General features: G+C 41.6%; 1 protein-coding gene and 1 long non-coding RNA gene across 6 annotated transcripts in view; one reads left to right on the plus strand and one right to left on the minus strand.

The window, feature by feature from the left end:
- EXOC6B (exocyst complex component 6B) overlaps nucleotides 1–14,971 on the minus strand; it is a 613,079-nt gene extending 598,108 nt beyond the window's left edge. For 2 of the 5 annotated variants that reach the window (XM_045054389.1, XM_045054391.1), the window contains exons 1-2: nucleotides 9,145–9,280; nucleotides 620–675 (exon numbers count right to left, since the gene is read on the minus strand). In XM_045054389.1, coding sequence (XP_044910324.1) covers nucleotides 620–639 — 20 coding nt within the window. In that variant the 5' untranslated portion in view covers nucleotides 640–675; nucleotides 9,145–9,280. Of the gene's footprint in view, nucleotides 1–619; nucleotides 676–9,144; nucleotides 9,385–14,822 lie in introns of those variants that run through there. The other 3 variants (XM_045054390.1, XM_045054386.1, XM_045054387.1) reach the window with 3 other exon arrangements.
- A 142-nt stretch (nucleotides 14,972–15,113) lies between these two features.
- On the plus strand, nucleotides 15,114–17,583 carry LOC111559834. Its single transcript, XR_002741173.2, has 2 exons — nucleotides 15,114–15,277; nucleotides 17,419–17,583. It is a non-coding gene; the product is annotated as an uncharacterized LOC111559834 (long non-coding RNA).
- Nucleotides 17,584–22,131: the final 4,548 nt, after the last annotated feature.

A 22,131-nucleotide genomic window follows, 5' to 3' on the forward strand; every position in this document is an offset into this window, starting at 1 on the left:
TCTGATTTGCTAAGAATTTTATTTGTATATAAAGCGGCCTTATCTAATAATATTACTGCATTTCCCCCAAAATCTTCTGATTTCAAATTATCAGTCTCCTGATAGAAGATTTTTCTTACTCTTTCAAAATGTCTGCTTATTCATATACCTTTATGACTTAAAATAATGAAAAGGCAAGTTTGAAGCTTTCACTCCTTAAAAAACAATGGTTTCTTTGTTTTAGTAACCAAAACTCATTGCATTTTGTATACTCCTGCTGTATTTAAGCAAAGCATAACAATGAAAGGTTCTTTACTGATGCTCTTAAGTCAAAGAAAAATGCCAACTTTATAGAAAAAATAAGCAAAGGAGACAGACAATACACACACACACACACACACACACACACACACACACAGATATACAAAAAGCCTTTTAAACATATGAAGAGATGTTCAGCCTCACTCACAATAAACTACAAATGATAACTACACAGAAATACCATTTATCATTTATTACACTGGTGAAAAATCAAGTCGAATGCACACTTTGTTGAAAAAAACTATGGAGAAATGAGTAATATCATAGAATACTAGAGGGAGAACAAAATGATCCAACCTCTAAAAAGTATAATACCTACCAAATTACATACATACTCATCAGTCTACCCAACGATCATTCTTCTGGGAATTTACCCTATAGATAAAGTATGAAAAGTACAGTAAGAAATGACCAATGTTCAAGGTTAATGATTGCTGCATTATTTTGTCTAGCAAAAGACTAGAAATAACCCAACTAAACAGAAATAGGAGACTGGCTGAATAAACCACAGTATATTCACATGATGGAATACTATGTAGCTGTAACAAAAAAAATTAGGAAAATCTCTGCATATGGGTATGGATACACCATCGGATGAGTAAAAAAACAAGCTGCAGAACTGTATATATAGCACACTACTTATTGCATAAAAGGGGGAAAAATAAAATTATAAATGCTTAGTTTTGCATTAAAAACACAATGAAAGTGGGGCGCCTAGGTGGCTCAGTCGGTTGAGCGTTTGACTTAGGCTCAGAGCCTGGAAACTGCTTCAGATACTGTCTCACTGTCTGTCTGTCTGTCTCTCTCTCTCTCTCTCTCTCTCAAAAATAAACAAACATGAAAAGGATAAACAACAAACTAGTAAAATAAGGAAACAGAGGGAATGGGAGAAAAGATATATTTATTAGGTCCATGATTCTTATCCTTTTCTTTCCATTTTTTGAATAAAATATTTCAAACCCGGACAAATAAGGATAATTCATCTATTTGTATTTTATCTCCAAAGTTGTATCTCCAGGAGATCAGTTTCATCAGCATTATATATGAGATCTGACAACTAATAAACTCTTGATATTCAACAAAGGAATGGCTGACAAAGACTATCCTCCCATTTATATTCTCTCTCTGATTACTAATGTTGTGTAGTTTGAATCTAATTAATCAGATAACACATCAGAATAACCTTCCCCTGGAAGAACTTCAATGAAAATTTTTGTTTATTTAGCCCAAATAAAATCAGACACAGAGTCCATTGCTAACTGAACCAAATCACTATTGTCTTATCAAGAGGACAATCAAGACAACAAGAGGGCTTTTTTAGTTTTTCATTTTTCTAATTTGCTTAACAATTCAATGACATTATTAAAATAAAACCTAACTTCTCTTTATGAAACCACAAAAACTCATTCTCCTATTCTGTATGGTAATGAAATTTATTTAATGCCACCCATCCCCTTTCTCCCATATGTATAATTCTAATCCTAATCTCTCTCTCTCAAAAATAAGTAACATTTTTAAAAATTTTAATTATATGTACTTCCAAAAAATAAATACATCTCATAAACTGAAGTTTTCCAGATTTTCAGCAGTTTTGTTTTCTCTCAAAAGGCTAGACACGTTTTTTAAGACAGTTAATCCACAAATCAGTTCATCAGCCCCGGATAATTAACAGTTTGTGGTACAATTCTTGTATCCTATTCTTTCAATAAATATTTATTGAGCACCAACTATATGCCAGGCACCCTTTTAGATTCCCAGGATACAGCAGCAAACAAAAGAAAGAAAATCTCTCCCCTCCTGGAAAATAAATTCTAGTGGAGAAGCCAATGTGTCAGGCAGTAGTTTAAGTGCTATGAAGAAAAATAAAGTTCCTCTCCTTCTAGTCCCTGTATCAATAAATGGCAACCACCATTCACCCAGTTACTTAAGCAAGAGCCTTGGAATCATCCTTAATTCTTCTCTTCTTTAACACCCAAAATTAATCCAACATTTTGGCTCTACTTTCAAGATATATTTTAAATCCACCTACTTCTCATCACCTTCTCCCCAACACCTTATTGCATGCCACAGCCACCTCCTCCTGCCTGTTATTACTGCAAATACCCCTTGACTGATTTCTGTTTCCTCTCTTACTCCACCTCCACACAGCATCCAGAATGTTCCTTGTTTAACCTAATTCAGAGCATGTCACTCTGCCGCTCAAAACTCTCCTATACCTCTTAGTCTACATGATCTGGACCCTGACTAACCTCCTACCATCACCTCCCCCCATTACGCTTCTCCTGAGAGCTTTCACACAACAGTGCCCTCCATCTGGAAAAGACTTCTCCTGGAGAGCCACATGGCTTGCTCCTTCACTCTATTCAAAGCTTTGCTACAGTAACTTTTTCTAAACACCTAATTGAAAACAATACCCCATCATGTGAAACACTAATCACTAAATAGCATTACTTTATGCATCTGTGTGTTTGTTTATTCTTGTGAGTGCTCCACTAGAATGTAAGGTCCATAAGGGCAGGAACTCATTGGATTTGTTCTCTGCTGTACCCCAGAGGTGGTAAGAATATCCAGTGCATAAATGTTGCTCAATTAATATTTGTTGAATGAGTAAATTCATGAATAAGGCCACTAAAACAATATAGTTATATAATGTATAACAATGCACAAAACTGTATATAACCTATTAACTGGAAAACCAAGATAAAACATGATGGTACTCTTCTAATACCTAATGTAATAAAATATATATGGAAAAAGCCAAAAAGAAATATGCAAATCTAAGAGTTTAGACAGGGTGGTAGGATTAAGTTTTTACTGTCTGTTTCTTATTTTTAAAAATCATATTACATTTTGGGGCGCCTGGGTGGCTCAGTCGGTTGAGCGTCCGACTTCGGCTCAGGCCATGATCTCGCGGTCTGTGGGTTCAAGACCCACATGGGGCTCTGTGCTGACAGCTCAGAGCCTGGAGCCTGCCTCGGATTCTGTCTCCCTCTCTCTGCCCTCCCCCACGAAAGCTCTGTCTCTCTCTCCCTGTCAAAAATAAACTTTGGAAAAAAAAATCATATTACATTTTTAAAAAATAAGAAATAAAAATCACATTACATTTATAATTGAAATATAAAAATATTACTTTTAAAAGGGAGCTATTATTAAAAGATAAGCAATCAGCAATGAGAGATCATTTCTTTCTCCTCATTGACTGTCAAGGAGGGAGTATATCAGAATCACCTGAGGGGCTTTTATAACTTTGGTTCCTGTCTTTTCCTCCATTCTCCACTCCATCCCAAAATAATTATTTTGATAGGTCTGATTGATTATTGATGAATATTATATCCCTCAAATAGGTGAGTCCAAGCAAAAAAAAAAAAAAGACCAGGAGCCACTAAACTAACATAACTCCCAAAATAGACTTAAGGCCACATAGCAAACTCAAAGGTAACAGGCAGAAGATGACTTATATTATGTGAGTGACTACTACATGGCAGGTACCGTGAAAAATGCTTTATCTCATTTTTTTTTTAAATACTGTCCCTGCAATGTACATGGTATCATCTCCATTTTAACAGAAGAGAAAAATGTGCCCACTTGGGTGGTAAGTTGCTTATAAAAATAATTAACTGCTTACAGAGGTCCACGCATGTGCCAATAATGATAACACGTCATGAACCAAAGATTATGATTAGCTGGGTTTTGTACAACTTAGATAATGGGGGAGGGCAGACAACGGAAAACAAAGCCATGTGGCCAAAGGCACAGAAGTAGCAAATGAGGAAAACAGGTCCCCATATTTAATTATCAAATGACTTTAAGCAAAACAGTTTTTGAAAACATCACCCAATTTGTTTCCTGTAAGAACCGAATTTACAACTTAGTTAAATAAGCAAGATTAAAAAAAAAAAATTGTTCCTAGACCAATAGTATAGATTTCTAACAAAGTATATAAAGCAACAGTCTAGAAGGAAAGCACAAGAAAAAAATAAAAAATAGATACACTGGACTACAAAGTAATTTTTTAAGCTTATTTATTTATTTTCAGAGAGAGAGCATGAGGGAGAGAGGGGCAGAAAAAGAGGGAAAGAGAAAGAATCCCAAGCAGGCACCACACTATCAGCATGGAGTCTGACGCAGGGCTCAAACCCCAAACCGTGAGATCATGACCGGGGCCAAAATCAAGAGTCAGATGCTTAACCAACTAAGCTACCCATGTGCCCCTGGACTACATAAAAATTTAACTTCTGTGCAGCAAATGATACCATCAAGAAAATGAAAAGACAACTCACAGAATGTAAGAAAATATTTGCAAATCATATATCTGGTAAGAGATTTATATCTAGAATATAAACAAACTCCTAGAATTCCACAATAGAAAGACAAACCAATTAAAAACTGAGTATGAGTAAAGGATCTGAATAGACTTTTCTCCAAAGAAGATACAAACAAATGACTAATAAGCACATGAAAAGATTAGCCATTAGGGAAATGCAAATCAAAACTACAGTGAATTGCAGCTTCAAACCCACTAGGATCCTAACATAAAAAAAAAAAAAAAAAAATCATAACAAGTGCCGACAAGAATGTGGAGAAACTGGAACCCTCATGAATTGCTGGTGGGAATGTAAAATGGTGCTGACATTTTGGAAAACAGCTTGGCAGTTCCTCAAAATGTTAAACATGGAGCATCATATGACCCAGAAATTCTACTCCTAGGTATATGCCCAAGAGAAATAAAAACTTATGTCCACACAAAAATTAGTACGCTTATGTTCATAGAAGCATTGTTCTAACAGCCCCCAAAGGAAACCTAAATGACAATCAACTGAATAAATAAAATGTGGTATATCCATATAATACAATTCAGTATTGCTGAATACTACTCAGCAATAAACAGAAATGAAGTACCAATACAAGCTACCACATGGATGTGCCCTGAAAACTTGCTATGTCACCAAAAAAAAAAAAAAAAAAAGAAAGAAAAGAAAAAAAGTGATGAAAATGTTCTAAAAATTGTGGTAATGTTTATACAGTTCTGTGAATATACTAAAAACCAGTGAAATGTATATTTTAAATGGGTGAACTGTTTGGAATATTAATTATATCTCCATAGAGCTGTATTTTTACAGGCAGTATATTTCACTGTTAAATTTAAAAGCTTAAAAACAAAATCTTAAATAGCAGTTAAGACTGAATGTTGGGGCCCTGAGTGGCTCAGTCAGTTAAGCATCAACTTGATCTGAGCTCTAATCTTGATCTCAGGGTCGCTGGCCATGAAGCCTACTTTAAAAAAAAAAAAAAAAAAAGACTGAATGTTAATTGCTGGTATCCAAAGAGCAAAATTAGAAAATGACTTCTCCTGAATGTTATATGAAAGTGATATTATATGAAGTGATATGAAAGAAGACTAGAAATATAGAGATGGGATTTGAAATACGAAAACGTGGAGCTACTGTTCATGAGTGATTTCTGATCAATATTTTAGTATTAGCAGTACAGAGCAGGAATCAATATAATTTTAAAAGCAAAACAGGCCCTAATATCTTATGAGCCTCTTTCCTCATCTGCAAATTAGGACTTGCAGCTAATGAAATAATTTTTAAGATAAAGACAGAGAAGAAAGAGATGGCTGCTTTCCCAAAAGAATTTGCTGGGCAACAGCCTCTATATGTGCAGATATGCTTGGGCCTTTCAGAATACAATGAAAAAGGAGAGGCACTCTCCCTTATGGTATATGGAAATTGACTACCATTGCATTCACTGTTCAAGATTAAAATAAGGATAAATATAAAATGAAAAAGTCAAGCTACTCTGGCTTCGCAAACCAAAAGGAGTAAGATTGGAAGAATAATTTGGTATCACAGAAGGGAAAGAAATTAAGTCATGATTCACAAGTAATAGTTGGCAAAGGAAAGAGTCTGGTTAGGCAATGTAGCTAAATGGATTTTTGTGAAGAGCAGGAACTGTAGGGATGGCTATAATCTTATACCTTATTATCTTGTATCTGCTACCAATTCCCTGTTATTGTCTGTTCCTTAGTTCCTCTTCAGTTACAAAACCTAATTCAGGAACAGCTAAGAATCTGGTGCTTTAGAAATACTACTTCAAAAGATGTAAGAAATAGAAAGGACTACGACGAGGGGAAGAGGCATATGAGATTAACAGTTGAGGGTAGAGTTCAGGAAGAGAGCCTACTGCCTTAAATATATTTAATGACTGCGATGGAAAAGAAGAGGAGGTAATAATGATGGAGGTGCATCCAGGGTAAGGCATGGGCTCTGAAACATCAAGTCTGTGCATGCTGCTGCCTGTAAATGGGATAAGGGGAAAAAATGAGATCATCCTCTATGAATATGGACAGGAACAATGTAGACTAAAGACAAAGACAGTGGGTATTAGTACTTCATTTACAGAATGTCAAGTGATTGAATGTTTGCGGATGATAGTAAGATTTAGGGTTATCTGCCAAAGACAGGATGAGGCCAAAAATGAAGAGCCCCTACTAATGATCCAGGGAGTCCGGAAAAGCAACTAAAACTGGTAGGCTAGTGCCTTAACTCTCAAACCCCCCCCCCCTTTTTTTTTAATGTTTTATTTATTTTTGAGAGAAAGAGAGAAAGAGCGTGAGCAGGGGAGGAGCAGAGAAAGGAGACACAGACTCTGAAGCAGTCTCTAGGCTCTGAGCCATCAGTACAGAGCCTGATGCAGGGCTCAAACCCACCAACCACGAGATCACGACTTAAGCCGGAGTCGGATGGATGCCCAACCAACTGAGCCATCCAGGAGCCCCTCAAACCCTTTTTTTTTTTTAAACCATGTCCCCTTTGGGCAAAAGATCCCCTCATCCACCTACCCCCACAAAACCCCACTTTCCAGTGGAAAAATAATTCAGTAATAATAATAAAGCAAATTTTAGGGAGAAGAGGTAATGTATTTTAATCCTAATGTATATATCCTGAATCAATACACTAGAAAGTTACAGGCCAAAATTTGGCTGAACAAATATGCATTATGATTCAGTGGAGAATTAACATAATAAATCACAACAAACTATACTGACAACACTAAATTAAAGTCACTTATCATATAAACCAAGGACAGCAATTGAAAACCACAACCAACTCAAGACAATATTAATGGTGTTCTGATAAAGAACCCTTCTTTAAAACTCTAGCAATCCCAGATGCTCCAGTGGGAACTTTGCTTGGTTCAGTAGCCAAATATCTTAGTTAAATACTGAAACAGCATCCTCAGTAACTCCAGTAACATTTTGTGTTATAAAAACCAAATATTAATAATCGATAGTAACACACTTAGAATACTGATAAGCAGTCTGCAGTTTTTATAAAAGTAAAGATAATGAAATAAGGATCATTCACCCTTAAGAGCTCAAGAAAATGGGAAAAGAAAGCAGTATGATGGTTATGATCCCAATGCAATGAAGGACAAAGGCAAACTACTAAAGATGGTCATGACCAGAGATGGCAAAGAGAGAAGTAGGCTACCATTTTGCCCTGGAGAAGAAAGATGTGCAGGTGGAGATGAGGAGTAGAGTCTCCAGCCTGCCCCTCCTTCAAACACTCTTTCATGAGACAACTCTCCCTATGAAAAAACAAAACAAAACAAAACAAGAAAACAACAAGCAGTGAGTAATAACTGCTTTGAAGGGACAAGTAGTGCCCCAAGACTGTGCAAGGTGGGTAGAATTATCTGTCTACTGACCGCATGAAGATCAGGAGGTACAACAGGAAGGATGAAGATGAGTAAGTTCCAGGGCACTAGTAAACTGAGGGGAAAGGGAAAGGTGGTTGGAAATTGGATCTGGTGAATAATTAACAGGAAGTATAGTATACGATAATCACCAATTGAGACATAACAAAAAAGGTTAAGAATGCAGACCCTGGATCCAGAGAGCCTGAGTAGGAATCACTACTCCCCTACTTTATTTTCTCTGTGACCATGAACAAGTCACTTAACCTCTCTGTGCCTCATCTGTAAAATGAGGATAATAACAGTACCTAATAGGATTGTTCTGCAGTTTGAATAAGTTTCACTTGTAAATTGCTGAATACAATTTCTTGCACTGTACATAGTAAGTGGTACCTAAGTTTTGTTAAATACACTAAGCTGAGGTAGGTGGAGTTTGTTTTGACATTTACAAATAGAATGGGGGTGAGAGGGCAAAGTAATGGTATGGGGGGGTGGGCAGAAGGGGTGACAACTTTTTCTCGGCGATGAGACTACCTTGAGGCTGCACCTTTGGAAGAGGTCGTCTTACTAACAGGGTTCAACAAGTACCCGCTACCCAGAGAGGGGCGCGGGTTGAGGGAAACTTCCTTCCAGGCCTAAGATTTTCAGAAACTCATTTCTGAGAAGTGGTTGTGATTTTATGGAGGCAAGAGTGTAATTTCCCATCATCAGACTGTGAGTGAATTTCTGTTTTGGCCGTAGAGCAGGACTTATGTCTAGGACAGGATGGGGTCTGAGTCGGAGAGGAAGGGTGATGTCCCCAGAGGGAAGATCTGCTAAAAGCCACCATCTGCCGGGCGCGCTCTAGTCGCCCAGCTCGGGGCCGGCCTCGGAGGCAGAACCAAGGCTGCCCCAGCCTGGAGGAAGGCAAGAGGAGCCTCCGGAGTAACTGGGCTGTGGGCGTCGGCGGTCGAGTAGGGACCCCATGTCCGGGCTGTGGAGGGAGACCCGCCTTGCCCAGGGTGGAGGTCGCTCGCCGGGATCCCCGAAACGGGCGGCTGGCGCTGGCCCTGCGGGCGGCCGGCCAAACACACAGCCCCGAAGGAGCCTGGCCCCCGTCCAGCCCGTACCCGCCCGTCGGTGGCCCCGGTCCCCGGGGGGTACCTGAGGGTGGGCCCGATGCAGGCCGTGTCGGTGCTCTCGATCTCTCGCAGGATCCGCTCGTGCTCCGCCGCTGTCTCCAGGCTCTCCGCCTCCGCCATCTTACCCCTCTCCATAAATTGGGGGCGCCAGGCAGTGCGTCCCCTCCTTCAGCCCCGCTCACCTTTCGTTCCCTCTCTCACCCTAGGCTCCAGAACCTCCCCGGCCTCCGGCTACCCGCAGGACGACCCCTCCCTCGGGCTCGGCACGCCCCCTTGCATCACCGCGTCCGCCGACGTCCCACGCAATGCCCGCTGGGACTTGTAGTTCACTAGGCAACGATCGCCTGAGCCCCGCTCGTTTATTCTTTGAATCCACAAATACGTGTTGAAAGCCCCACTATAAGCCAGGAACAGTTAAAGATACCGCATGTGCAATGGTGATCAAGTTAGGAAATGACACTGATTCTACAGCTTCTTCTTTAAGGCCCTTGCTACAAAGTGCACAAGGCTCTGGGGGCGCCTGGGTGGCTTGGTCGGTTAAGCGTCCGACTTCGGCTCAGGTCATGATCTCATGGTCCGTGAGTTCGAGCCCCGCGTGGGGCTCTGTGCTGACAGCTCAGAGCCTGGAGCCTGTTTCAGATTCTGTGTCTCCCTCTCTCTCTGACCCTCCCCCGTTCATGCTCTGTCTCTCTCTGTCTCAAAAATAAATAAACGTTAAAAAAATTTTTTTAAAAAGTGCACAAGGCTCTGGACACTCAAATAATAAAAGACAAAATGGGTTTCCGCAGGCAGCGAACTTACAAGCTTTAAAAGGGGGTGGGAGGGGGGGTTGGAGAATCCCCAAACTAAGATAAGATAGAATGTGGCTGTAAGCCAGTTAAGCTTACTCGTGTAAATCGAGTTCAGGGGTACTTCTGGCTGTGAAGGATTCATAGAAAGGTTGGGTCTGGTAGTTTAAAAGTTGTGACCAGAAGGTGTTAGGAGTGCCCAGAAAGCCAACAAAAACTTCATATGCACTGGCATGTAGAGAAACAGTAGTAAAAGATGGGGTTGCAAATGCACCCTGAAGAGAAATACTGGGCTGAGAAATTGTGTACCTTACTCTGATGGTTACACTTCGTCAAACAACCAACTGCATCTGGAACACTTGTAAACTTTTTTTTTTTTTTTTTAATACAGACTAAAGGTCTAAACCCTCTGAACATCCTGATCCAGGGATTTGCATTCCATAAATTACCCAGGTTAGAATTTTAAAATCATATTTATTGATCACTGCTTCAGTTTTTACGTAAGACAATGAATGAGAATCCACCGGAGGTTTTAAAGAAGAGTGACACAATCAGAACCTTGACGTTAGGAAACGTGATCAAGAGCAATTGTGCAACATGAGCAGAGACAAAACTTGGAGGGGCACCTGGGCGACTCAGTCAGTTAAGTGCCAGACTCCTGATTTGGGCTCAGGTCATGATCTCATGGCTGGTGGGATCCAGCCTGGTGTTAGGCTCTGAGCTGACAGCACAGAGCCTGCTTGGGATTCTCTCCCCCTCCCCTTCTCTCTCTCTTTCTCTCTCTCTCAAATCAAATAAACTTAAAAAAAAGATAAATTTTAAAAAATAAAAAATAAACTTAAAAAAAATGGGAATGCAAGCTGGTGCAGCCCCTCTGGAAAACAGTATGGAGGTTCCTCAAAAAAATAAAAATAGAACTACCCTACGACCCAGCAATTACACTACTAGGCATTTATCCAAGGGATACAGGTGTGCTGTTTCAAAGGGACACTTGCACCCCAATGTTTATAGCAGCACTATTAACAACAGCCAAAATATGGAAAGAGCCCAAATGTCCATCGATGGATGAATGGATAAAGAAGATGTGGCACATATATACAATGGAGTATTACTCTGCAATCAAAAAAAATGAAATCTTGCCATGTGCAACTACGTGGATAGAACTGGAGGGTATTATGCTAAGTGAAATTAGTCAGAGAAAGACAAAAATCATATGACTTCACTCATATGAGGACTTTAAGAAACAAAACAGATGAACACAAGGGAAGGGAAACAAAAATAATATAAAAACAGGGAGGGGGACAAAACAGAAAAGACTCTTAAATATGGAGAACAAACAGAGGGTTGCTGGAAGGGTTGTGGGAGGGGAGATGGGCTAAGTGGGTAAGGTCCACTAAGGAATCTACTCCTGAAATCATTGTTGCACTATATGCTAACAAATTTAGATGTAAATTTTAAAAAATAAAAAATAAAATTAAAAAAGAAAAGAAAAGAAAATTTGGAAATAGCTGAATGCTATAAGAATTTTAAGGCCTAATCCAGGGAGGTAGCAGTGAGAATGAAAGAGAATAAATGGAAAAAAGTAGAACTGGCATGACTTACTAGATATGGGGATAGAGGACCTTGGGTATCACTCCACATTCGGAGCAAAGTGGCTGGGAGAATTGTTTGCCATCAACAACAAAAAAAAGGCATGCAAGAACCAAACTGGAAGTTGAGGCCAAATCATTTCTGCTCCACACATGCACCCGATGTTTATAGCAGTGTTTTCAACAATAGCCAAATTATGGAAAGAGCTCAAATGTCCATTGACTGATGAAGGATAAAGAAGATACACACACATACACACAATGGAATACTACTTGGCAATCAAAAAGAATGAAGTCTTGCCATTTGCAATGATGTGGATGGAGCTAGAGTGTATTATGCTAAGCTAAGTGTATTAGAGAAGGACAAGTATCATATGATTTCACTCATATGCGGAATTTAAGAAACAAAACACATGAACATAGGGGAAGGGAAGTTAAAATAAGATAAAACAGAGAGGGAAGTAAACCATAAGAGCCTCTTAAATACAGAGAACAAACTGAGGGTTGCTGGAGGGGAGGTGGTTGAGGGGATGGGTTAAATTGGTGATGGGCATTATGGAAGCCACTTGTTGGGATGAGCACTGGGTGTTACATGCAGGTGATGAATCACTGGTTTCTACTGAAACCAATACTACACTGCATGTTAACTAAGTTGAATTTAAATAACTTATTAAAACATAAAGAAAACTTAACTATTATATGACATAAAAAATAAATAAAAATAAATCATTTCTGCTCCAGCCATATGCCATGAATTATTTATTATGCAATCATGAGAGAGAAAAAGAAAACACTCTGTATTCTGTATAGATACGAAACTATCTCCAAATTGTCGGGTTGAGCAAAGCATGTCGGGAAAAAGCAAAGCATGAAACAGTATATAGAATATGTTTGCTATTTTTTGAGAAGAATAAATATTTATATATATGCTTACATATATACATGAAATATGACATAGAATATCCCTGAAAAGATACCCAAGAAACTGTTAACAGTAGTGGTAGCCAGGAGAGGGATAGGAAGGGAGGGGGCTGAAGTAAGAGAAAGATCATTTTTAATTATGTATGCACTCTTGGAATTCTTTCCTTTGTGCATATATTGCTTTTTTTCAGTAAAAATGGTAGTTATTAACTGGAAACGCATTTTAAAAATAAACAAATAGCGAGGAGAATGAGTTACAAGTCCTGGTGTTTGCCAAGAAATGAGCAAGTTGCCAAACCTGTCTGTTTCTAGATAATCTCTGGCTGTCCTCATTTTATTTAATTACTCATGCTTAAACAACCCCAGACAGATGTAGGAGGGGCAGGGAAAGTATGGAGCCTTTCATATTTCTAAAGATCCCTTAAAATACATGACAGACGGTCCCTTCAGCATTTTAGCATCTCGCTCAGCAAAAAACTTTTTGTCCATCACAGGAAGAAGACTGGTATACAGACCGGATATGTATAGTAGTGATTAAACTAGCTTCTGCTACTGTCAGCAGCTTTTTTGAGGCCCCACTGAATCCAGAGATCTCATATGTTACCAACAAGGGTGTCTGGAGTGAGGGGTGTACAAAAGCTCCAGTGAACACAGCCTGCCTAATCTGAATGCCTGCTAAATAGAGAGAATGTCAGGTCAGCATGGAATGACCAAAAAAGCACTCAACTAAGACTCGGGGGGCCTTTAATTCAGTTCCAGCACTGGTAGTTAAAAATGTATTCAGCACTTTCTGTGCACCAGTCTCAATACACAAAGTAATCACTTCACATACATCATTAAATTCTTACAGTAATCCTCTGCAGTAGATATCATGTATCCCATTTTACAGATGAGAAAGCTGAGAGATTAGGTAATACCTCAAGTCTCACAGCTAGTAAATGCTGAAACTGGTATTCATACTTAAGTGCACCTGATTCCAAGGCCCATTTCCTGACCATTTGGCCATGCCATCTCACCCATACCCTCCACTGCCACGAGTTTATGAGTGACCTTACTCAAATCATTCAAAGTCTCTCTGCATCTGCATCCACATCAGTATAATGAATCGTATAATTTCTCAGCCCCCTTCCAAATCACCTTGAAGACCTCTTCACAGAGCTACCTTCAGGGAAATGCAAATCAACCGTTACACGGTTTGTCTGAGAGTTTTTTTTCAGATTGTCACAAATCAGCAAACCGTTTCTAATAAATGTACTGAAAAACATCCGCATATAAGTGGACCTGCACAGTTCAAACTCATGTTGTTCCCGAGTCAACTGTATGACTACGTGACCCCACATTGTTTCTGTCATACTGTGTGATCTGAAGCAGTGGCAATACTAACAGCTACCATTCATTAAATACCTGCCGGATTCCGGGGTGGGGGGGGGGGGTGCCTCGGTGGCTCAGTTGGTTAAGCATCTGGCTCTTGATCTCGGCTCAGGTCATGATCTCACAGGTTGTGGGTTCGAGCCCCACACTGGGCTCTGAGCTGACAGCACGGAGCCTGCTTGGAATTCTGTCTCCCTCTCTCTGTCTCTCTCTCTCAAAATAACTAAATAAACCTTAAAAAAAAAAAAAAAAAAAAAAAAAAACACTTGCTAGTTTCTAGGAACATGATATGATTTCTCTCATTCACTCCTCACAGTCATCCTGCTGTGAGACAAAAATTGCCGTCTCCATTTTCATGTTTTTTTATTTCTTTTTGAAGGAGAGAGAGAGACAGAGCAGGAGTGGGGCAGGAGCAGAGACAGAGGGAGACACAGAATTCAAAGTAGCCCAGGCTCTATGCTGTCAGCACAGAGCCCGACATGGGGCTCGAACTCACGAACTGTGAGATCATGACCTGAGCCGAAGCCGGACGCTCAACCGACTGAGCCACCCAGGCACCCCTGCCATCTCCATTTTAATGATGACAAACGGAGGCCCAGTGTGGTTAAATAACGTACCCAGGTCAGATGGTAAATAACTAAGTGACAGACTGAGGTTAGGAGTCAGGCCTAACCTCAAAGCTCATACACTTTCTTCTACTGTTTTTACTGGTTTTTTAATTTTTTTTTTTTAACACTTATTCATTTTTGAGACAGAAAGAGACAGAGCATGAACAGGGGAAGGTCAGAGAGAGACGGAGACACAGAATCTGAAACAGGCTCCAGGCTCTGAGCTGTCAGCACAGAGCCCGATGCGGGGCTCGAACTCACGGACCTCGAGATCATGACCTGAGCCGAAGTCAGACGCCCAACCGACTGAGCCACCCAGGCACCCCTGTTTTACTGGTTTTCAAGTCTGTCTGTCCACCTGTACCATGAGCTCCTTGGGGACAGGGGCTTGCCCCAGCTGATAGCTCACCCCACACGACCTACCATGTCTTGGGTACAGAGCCTCAGTGCTCCTTCTTTCTGTCTCTCTGCCCAGTCCTGAGGTACAATTCTATGCCGGCAGGAGGGTGAAGGAAAAGAACAATAATTGAACAGCTGATGAAAGCAGCTCAGCCCCTAGGGCTCTCTTCATCATCATGTTTGCTGCTCCCGCCTCTTTAGGGGCTGTGAGGAGGCCTCCCTGGAGTCTGAGCTCACTGGGTCCCCTGGGCAGTGATGTCACCCTCCTGCTCTGCCAGACCCTTGAGGTCACAATCATACTGACATCACCCATGTTTCCATAGGGCTTAGTAAGGAACTACGACCTCATCCACATGCTCCTGCCTGACACAACTTCTGTCATCATGATTTTGGGGGGTCCTCTCCTTTGCCCAAAGGTCTCATTTCATGTGTGAGCAGCTTTTCTTCCTCTCACCCTAATCTGCCTGCCCCTGAAAATGGTAAGCTTCACTCACTACTTTGCTCTACACATACACTGCCTGGAACCTCTCACACACCAACGTAACACAGGAAACACAGGGAATTAAAAAAAAAAAAAAAAAAAAAAAAACTTCCCCAATGATCTTGTCGGACTGGAGAAAGGAGAAGCAAAGCAAGAGTAAATGAGGACAACTTGTCAACTTTTCCAGGACCTGACTGTCACGGGGCTGCTCTACTTTAAAGCAGTTGGAGGGGCGCCTGGGTGGCTCAGTGGGTTAAGCGTCCAACTTCGGCTCAGGTCATGATCTCACAGTTCATGAGTTCAAGCCCCGCATCCAGCTCTGTGCTGACAGCTCTGAGCCTGGAGCCTGCTTCGGATTCTGTGTCTCCCTCTCTCTCTGCCCCTCCCCGCTCGTGCTCTCTCTGTCTCTCTCTCTCAAAAAGAAACATTAAAAAAAATTTTTTTAAGTAGTTGGAAACGTGTAAGGCCTCCCAACCCTGAACTTTTGGGTTTTTAACTTGTCAGTCTTTGTTAGCCATAAGGAAGCCATCTCCACAGAGGGCTTCTCCCCTCCACCCACCAACCCCTAGTTTAATTCATTTTGGCAAGTAATCATCAACCAATCAAATAGTCATTAACCCAAATACCTGGCATGATGGGATATGGTTGAAAACACAAATGAGGTGGTGTATGGAAACCAAGTTGACAATAAATTCATATTAAAAAAAATAAAAAAGAATAAAAAAAAAGAAAACACAAATGAGACAGATATTCCTCAGCTTCAAATCCTCACATCGTTCCCACTGCACTTAGAACAAAACCCAAACTTAAACCATGGTCCTGTGCACCTTCCTCCTGACTCCCCACCCCCGCCACCCAGCTCCATCCTGCACCGCTCTTTCTGTGTTTGCGCCCTCCGGCTGCACCAGCCCCTCAAACACACCCAAATCTGGACCATTCGGGCTTCACAATTTACATTTCTGTTCACAATTTACATTTCTGTTGCGATCCGCAGGATGAGTGGGAGTTAGTAGGACTTAGGTTAGTCACCTCCTCAGAGCCAGTAACAAACAATGGCACTGATGTGCCTGACAACTTGAGCGTGGTGTTTGAAGTACTGAAAGTCCGCATTGAAAAGATCTGGCAGGTCTGGCCACTAAAGAAGCAGCAATCAAGCCAGGGACCTCGGGGCTTGGTTAAGGTGTTGCTTCCGCAGAGGAGCTGCGGGTGGGGGCTGAGTTAGTGCACTGAGTTCCTCTGCGGTAACACCACTGGTTTAGGGGCTAGCTCCCAAGTTAGAATCTCAGCTGCCAAGATGAAGACCCCATTCCTTTGCTTCATAGCACTCATCCCCACTTCTAATTATATACTTGTTTTTATTTATTCCTTCCTTCCTTCCTTCCTTCCTTCCTTCCTTCCTTCCTTCCTCCCCCGCTATAAATCCAAGGCTGCAGGACCATGTCTGATCTGCTTAATGTATACCTAGTATCTAGATCAGTGCCTGGCATACAGTAGGTCCTTAACAAATCTTTATTGACCAAATGAATGATAAAAAGTGATCCCTGCATTTGGAGAGTGTCTCGTCTCATCTAGAGAAGCCAACTATTACACACAAAGCAAGTCTAAATTTTGCTTTATAAACTGGGCACGCAAGAATTGGTGCATTACTATAATCCCCTTCAATCAAACTGAATCTACCTCAACTCTCTGGCTGGCAGAAATTCAGTCTCAATTGAGGCTTGGACAGAGGCCCAGGGTATTGTCTGGAACAGAACATTCAGAGGGGCTCCTCAACTGACATGTTCATTGTCCCCGCCCCAGGGGTCCTATGAAGTTGCTCTACAGTCTCCAAACCACCCTTCCCCTAAGTAAGCCTTGTGGGGTTAGTAACCCTGGTGTCTGGGGTACACTAGATGGCCATCCTTTTGTCCTGTCTCACTACCCCCACGGGGCACCCCAAGGGGACAGGCTGAAGTTCCCACATGCTTGGGAACCCCTAAGTCACTTCGCAAATCTTAAAAAACTCTGCCCTCCCTTCTACCCTCTCCACTTCAGCCTTCTCCCATCAGACACTAGCATGCTCCCTCTCCCGATAGCCTAGGATGAAGCCACTGAGGAACTCAGACTTTCCTCTACTTTCATTTGTGTCTTGCCATGTAGATGGCTCTGAGACCATGGTATCCAAAGCCAAACTGCCTCCTTGGAATGAGAGAAGGATATCAGCAGAGTAAGAGCCCGTGTGAAAGCTCAAGACATTATTCTCTACAGCTAACAGGCAACTTCACAAAGACAGAATACAATCAAGTGCTACACTGAAAAAACCAAGTCCAAATGTGTATGGTGTGATCAGGGGTGTCTGGGGTTAGTTTTTCCTTCATCTCCACAAGTCTGTCTTAACCTCCCTCTCACAACCCATGTGCCCGTCTTAGACAAGTTCATCCTGTGCACACTAGAGACGTTCCTGAATACACATTTACACCACAGTCTTATCAATGGTTCTACATCCGAGGTGACTTGGATTCCCCCACCCTTTGTCTAGCACCACCGCTACCATCAGAAGGCAAGGTTTAACATCTTCTGCCAGGACTCCTGCAATAGTTCACCAACTCATTCCCCTAAAATCCTCCTTCCCCATCATTCATTCCCTTTGCACTTCCATTCCAAAATCATTTTTTGAGCAACTACAGTGACACTGTGTAACCTGGGGAAAATACCCTGTGCCTCAACTCCCTGTAAATCAGGATGATAAGAACACCTCTCTTACAGCATGATTATATTGTCATAAAACAGTGCCTGGCACATAGTAAGTGCTGCATCAATGTTGGCTCTGGTATTTGTTGTGGCTCTTGTCATTACTGTCGTTATTGCTTGCGAAGTACTCTCAGATGCTAGAGACACAGTGGTAAACGAGAGAGACAAAAATCCTTGTTCTTACAGAGCTTACAGCACAGGTGCGGAAGAATAAAAATACGTGTGTGTGTGTGTGTGTGTGTGTGTGTGTGTGTGTTTGTGTCACCTGCGTGTGTAAAATCTCAGCTACTTACAGGGGCTATTTATCGAATTAAAATGGAATGATATACCACTTCACACCCATTAGGAAGATTATTCATTTAAAAAAAAAAAAGAGGACATAACGAAGGTTGGTGTGGATGTGGAGAAATTGGAACATTTATGAGTATTGGTGTGAATATAAAATGGTGTCACTACTGTAGAAACAAGCATGGCAGTTCCTCAAATAGTTAAGCACAGAATTACCATATGATCCGGCAATTCCACTTCTGGGTATATATCCAAAAGAACTGGAACCAGGGACTCGAACAGATGCTTGTACCCTAATATTCACAATAGCATTATTCACAATAGCCAAATGATGGAAACTACCCAAGTGTCCATTCTTCTCTGTGTATGTATACATATGTTATATATTAATGTATATATATATATATATATATATATATATATATATGAATGAGTCAACCTTAAAAAGGAATGGAATTTTTTTAAGATTTTATTTTTAAGTAATCTCTATCCCCAACAGGGGGCTCGAATCTACAACCCCAAGATCAAGAGTCACATGCTCCACCGACTGAGCCAGCCACACAAGGTTCACCTGCCACAACATGGTTGAACCTTGAAGACGTAATGCTAACTAAAATAAGCTAGATACAAAATGACAAATATCATGTCATTCCACTTTCATGAGGTACCTAAAAGAGGCCAATTCATAGAGCCCAAAATTAAATCACGGTTGGCAGGGGCTGGAGGTGCAGAGGGGGGTGAGAGTTGTTGTTTCATGGATATGCAGCCTAAATTTGGGAAGATGAAGAAGTTCTGGAGCTGGTTGGTGGCGATGGTTATCCAACCATGTGAATGTACTTAATGCCACTGAATTATACACTTAAGATTATTGAGATGGTAAATGTTGTTATATATATCTCGCCACCATACAAATACATAAATTTTTTTTTAAAGCGGAGTGGCCTAATAGCGCCTGCACACATTATGTGTAGATTGATGGTCAGAGAAGGTGTCTCTGAGGAAATGACATTTAACCCGAGCTCTGACTGACAAGCAGCCAGCCAGGTGAAGATGGTGGGTGAGGGGGAAGCCGGTCAGACAAAGGGTACAGATAGTGCAAAGCCCTCAGGCAGAAACAGTTTGTTGTGGTGGTGGTGGTGATGATTATTTTAAAGTTTATTTGTGTTTTTTTTTGTTGTTGTTGTTGTTTTTAATTTTTTTTTCAACGTTTATTTATTTTTTGGGACAGAGAGAGACAGAGCATGAACGGGGGAGGGGCAGAGAGAGAGGGAGACACAGAATCAGAAACAGACTCCAGGCTCTGAGCCATCAGCGCAGAGCCCGATGCGGGGCTCGAACTCCCGGACCGCGAGATCGTGACCTGGCTGAAGTCGGACGCTTAACCGACTGCGCCACCCAGGCGCCCCTAAAGTTTATTTGTTTTGAGAGGGAGGCCAGTGCAAGCAGGAGAGGGGCAGAGAGAGAGAGAGAGAGAGAGAGAGAGAGAGAATCCCAAGCAGGCTCCACCCTGTCAGCTGTCTGTGCAGAGCCCAACACGCACTCAGTTTCACAGAATCGTGAGATCGTAACCCGAGCCAAAATCAAGAGTCAGATGCTTAACTGACTGAGCCACCCAGGCACCCCAGAAACATGTTTGAAATGTTCTGGGAGCCTAAGGAAGGCTAATGTGGTGGGGTTGTATGGGGCAGAGGAGAGAGAGTGGCTGGAATGGAAGGTAAAGAGGTGATCACAATAACCACGGACAACTCTCTCAAGAAGTTTTTCTATAAGGGGAAACAGATGGGACAGATGTCAAAGGGGCCTGTGGGGAGATTTTTAGTTTAGTTTAGTTCTCAAGATGGAATGATCTAGCAGAGAGAGAAATGACCATGCTAAAGAGAGAGACAAAGTTGTAGGACAAAGTCCTTGAGTAAAGAGAAGGAATGAGATCCAGACCACTAGTGGAGTTTCTGGTGAGAGTTGATGCCGGCCTAAGTCCCAGTTCGTGTATTTAACAATACAGGGACTGGGCATACTGTCCTGTCCTTGTATTAAACAATACTGAAATCCAGCAACAATAACTTAGCTGGTGGCTCCAGGAGATATCTGTTCCTGGGAGATGAGGCTGTGACCCCACTAAAATGACTTGTTCATCAAGACTCCTTCAGACCTTCACCTAATGACTTCACCTCATGCCCACCATTCCAAAACGGTTATACACGTGCTCGATCCTAACCAGCTCTCCTCCTTTCAAGACCCACCTTAAAATCACACAGTCCTGGCCCTAAAACTATATATATCCTGTCCTCATGTCTCTATTTGGAGACACCACTAAGATTCCAGCAAGTGGAATTCTCCCTTATTGCAGTGAGTCTAACAAACCAAGCTTAACGAGATAAACGAACTTTACTGATCGTCTTTTGGGGAGTTACCACTGGCTGTTGACAGAGGCTGGGATATTCACCCATTGCAACAGGAAGTAGGGTAGAGACGAAAGTGTTCTGAAGTGGTGGAGAGGTGATGGAGCCATCTTTCTAAAATATAAAAATTATACCACCACTACCATGTATTGGCTCCCTATCGCTCCTGTCACAAATTTCCACAAACATAGTGCCCTGAAACAATACAAATGTATCCTCTTATAGTTCTATAGGTTGGAAGTCTGAAATGGGTCTCACTGGGCTAAAATCAACACCAGCTGGACTGTGTTCCTTCTCAAGGATCTAGGGGAAAATCCACTTCCTCCCCTTTCACAGCTTCTATCTGCTAATTGCATTCCTTTCAAAACCACCAATCCTGTCACTCTGACCTCTGCTTTTGTCATTACAACTCCTTCTCTGACCCAGACTTTCCTGCATCCCTCTTTCACTTATCAAGGCCCTTATAAGTCACCTCACATTGGGCCCACCTAGAACATTCTGGACAAACTGCCAATGCAAGATCCTTAACATCTGTGAAGTCCCTTTTGTCATGTAAGGTAACACGTTCACAGATTCTAGGAATCAGAACACAGAATTCCTTGGGGGCCACTATTCTGCCTACCACATACTATTATAAACCTATGATATTGTAATTTATAATAAGTATATATTTTTGTCTTCACCCATGGTTCCTGGCTCAGAGCTCCCAAAACCCTTGGAATTTCCTAAGGGATTAGAGCAATGGGATCATCTTTTGTTATAATATTTGGTCTTTTGTCCTCAGTATCTGAGTGGGAAAGGTGAAATGGGTGTCTTGTTATTCATAACAAGCTCTTTCAACCACACAGGAGTTTATGTGAATAAGGTTACTATTGAAAAGCCCTTAGGCAACCTAAGGAAGGAAGCTGGTTGCCAGGGAAACCAAACTGCTTTGTAAATTTAAACTCCACCCTCAACCTTTAGGGAGAGAAGAGGGGCTAGAGATTGAGTTCAATTACCAGCGGTCAATGGTTTAATCAGCCACACCTACATAATGAGGCTCCAAAAAAATCCCTGAACTTTGGGGTTTGGAGAGCTTCCAGGTTAGTGAACCAGAATGCAACCTGTGCCAGGAGGGTGGTGCACCCTGAAACACACAGGGATGTAAGCTCCTGGGTTCAGATCCCTCCTGGACAAACCCTGATATACCTCTTTATCTGGCTGTTCATTTGCACCTTTGATACCCTTTGTATAAACTGGTAACCTAAGAAGCAAACTGGTTTCCTTAGTTCTGGGAGCTCTCTAACAATTTAATCAAACCCAAGGAGGGGTGCATTGGCTCTATAACTGGTTTGATTAGAACCAAAGTTGGAAGGGTAATGGGGAAAGAGTCATTTCCTACATCGCTGGTATAAGTATAAATTAGTTCAACCTCGAGGGAAGGCAATTTGGCACT

Source organism: Felis catus, chromosome A3 (genome assembly GCF_018350175.1).
Source record: "Felis catus isolate Fca126 chromosome A3, F.catus_Fca126_mat1.0, whole genome shotgun sequence".
NCBI lineage: Eukaryota > Metazoa > Chordata > Mammalia > Carnivora > Felidae > Felis > Felis catus.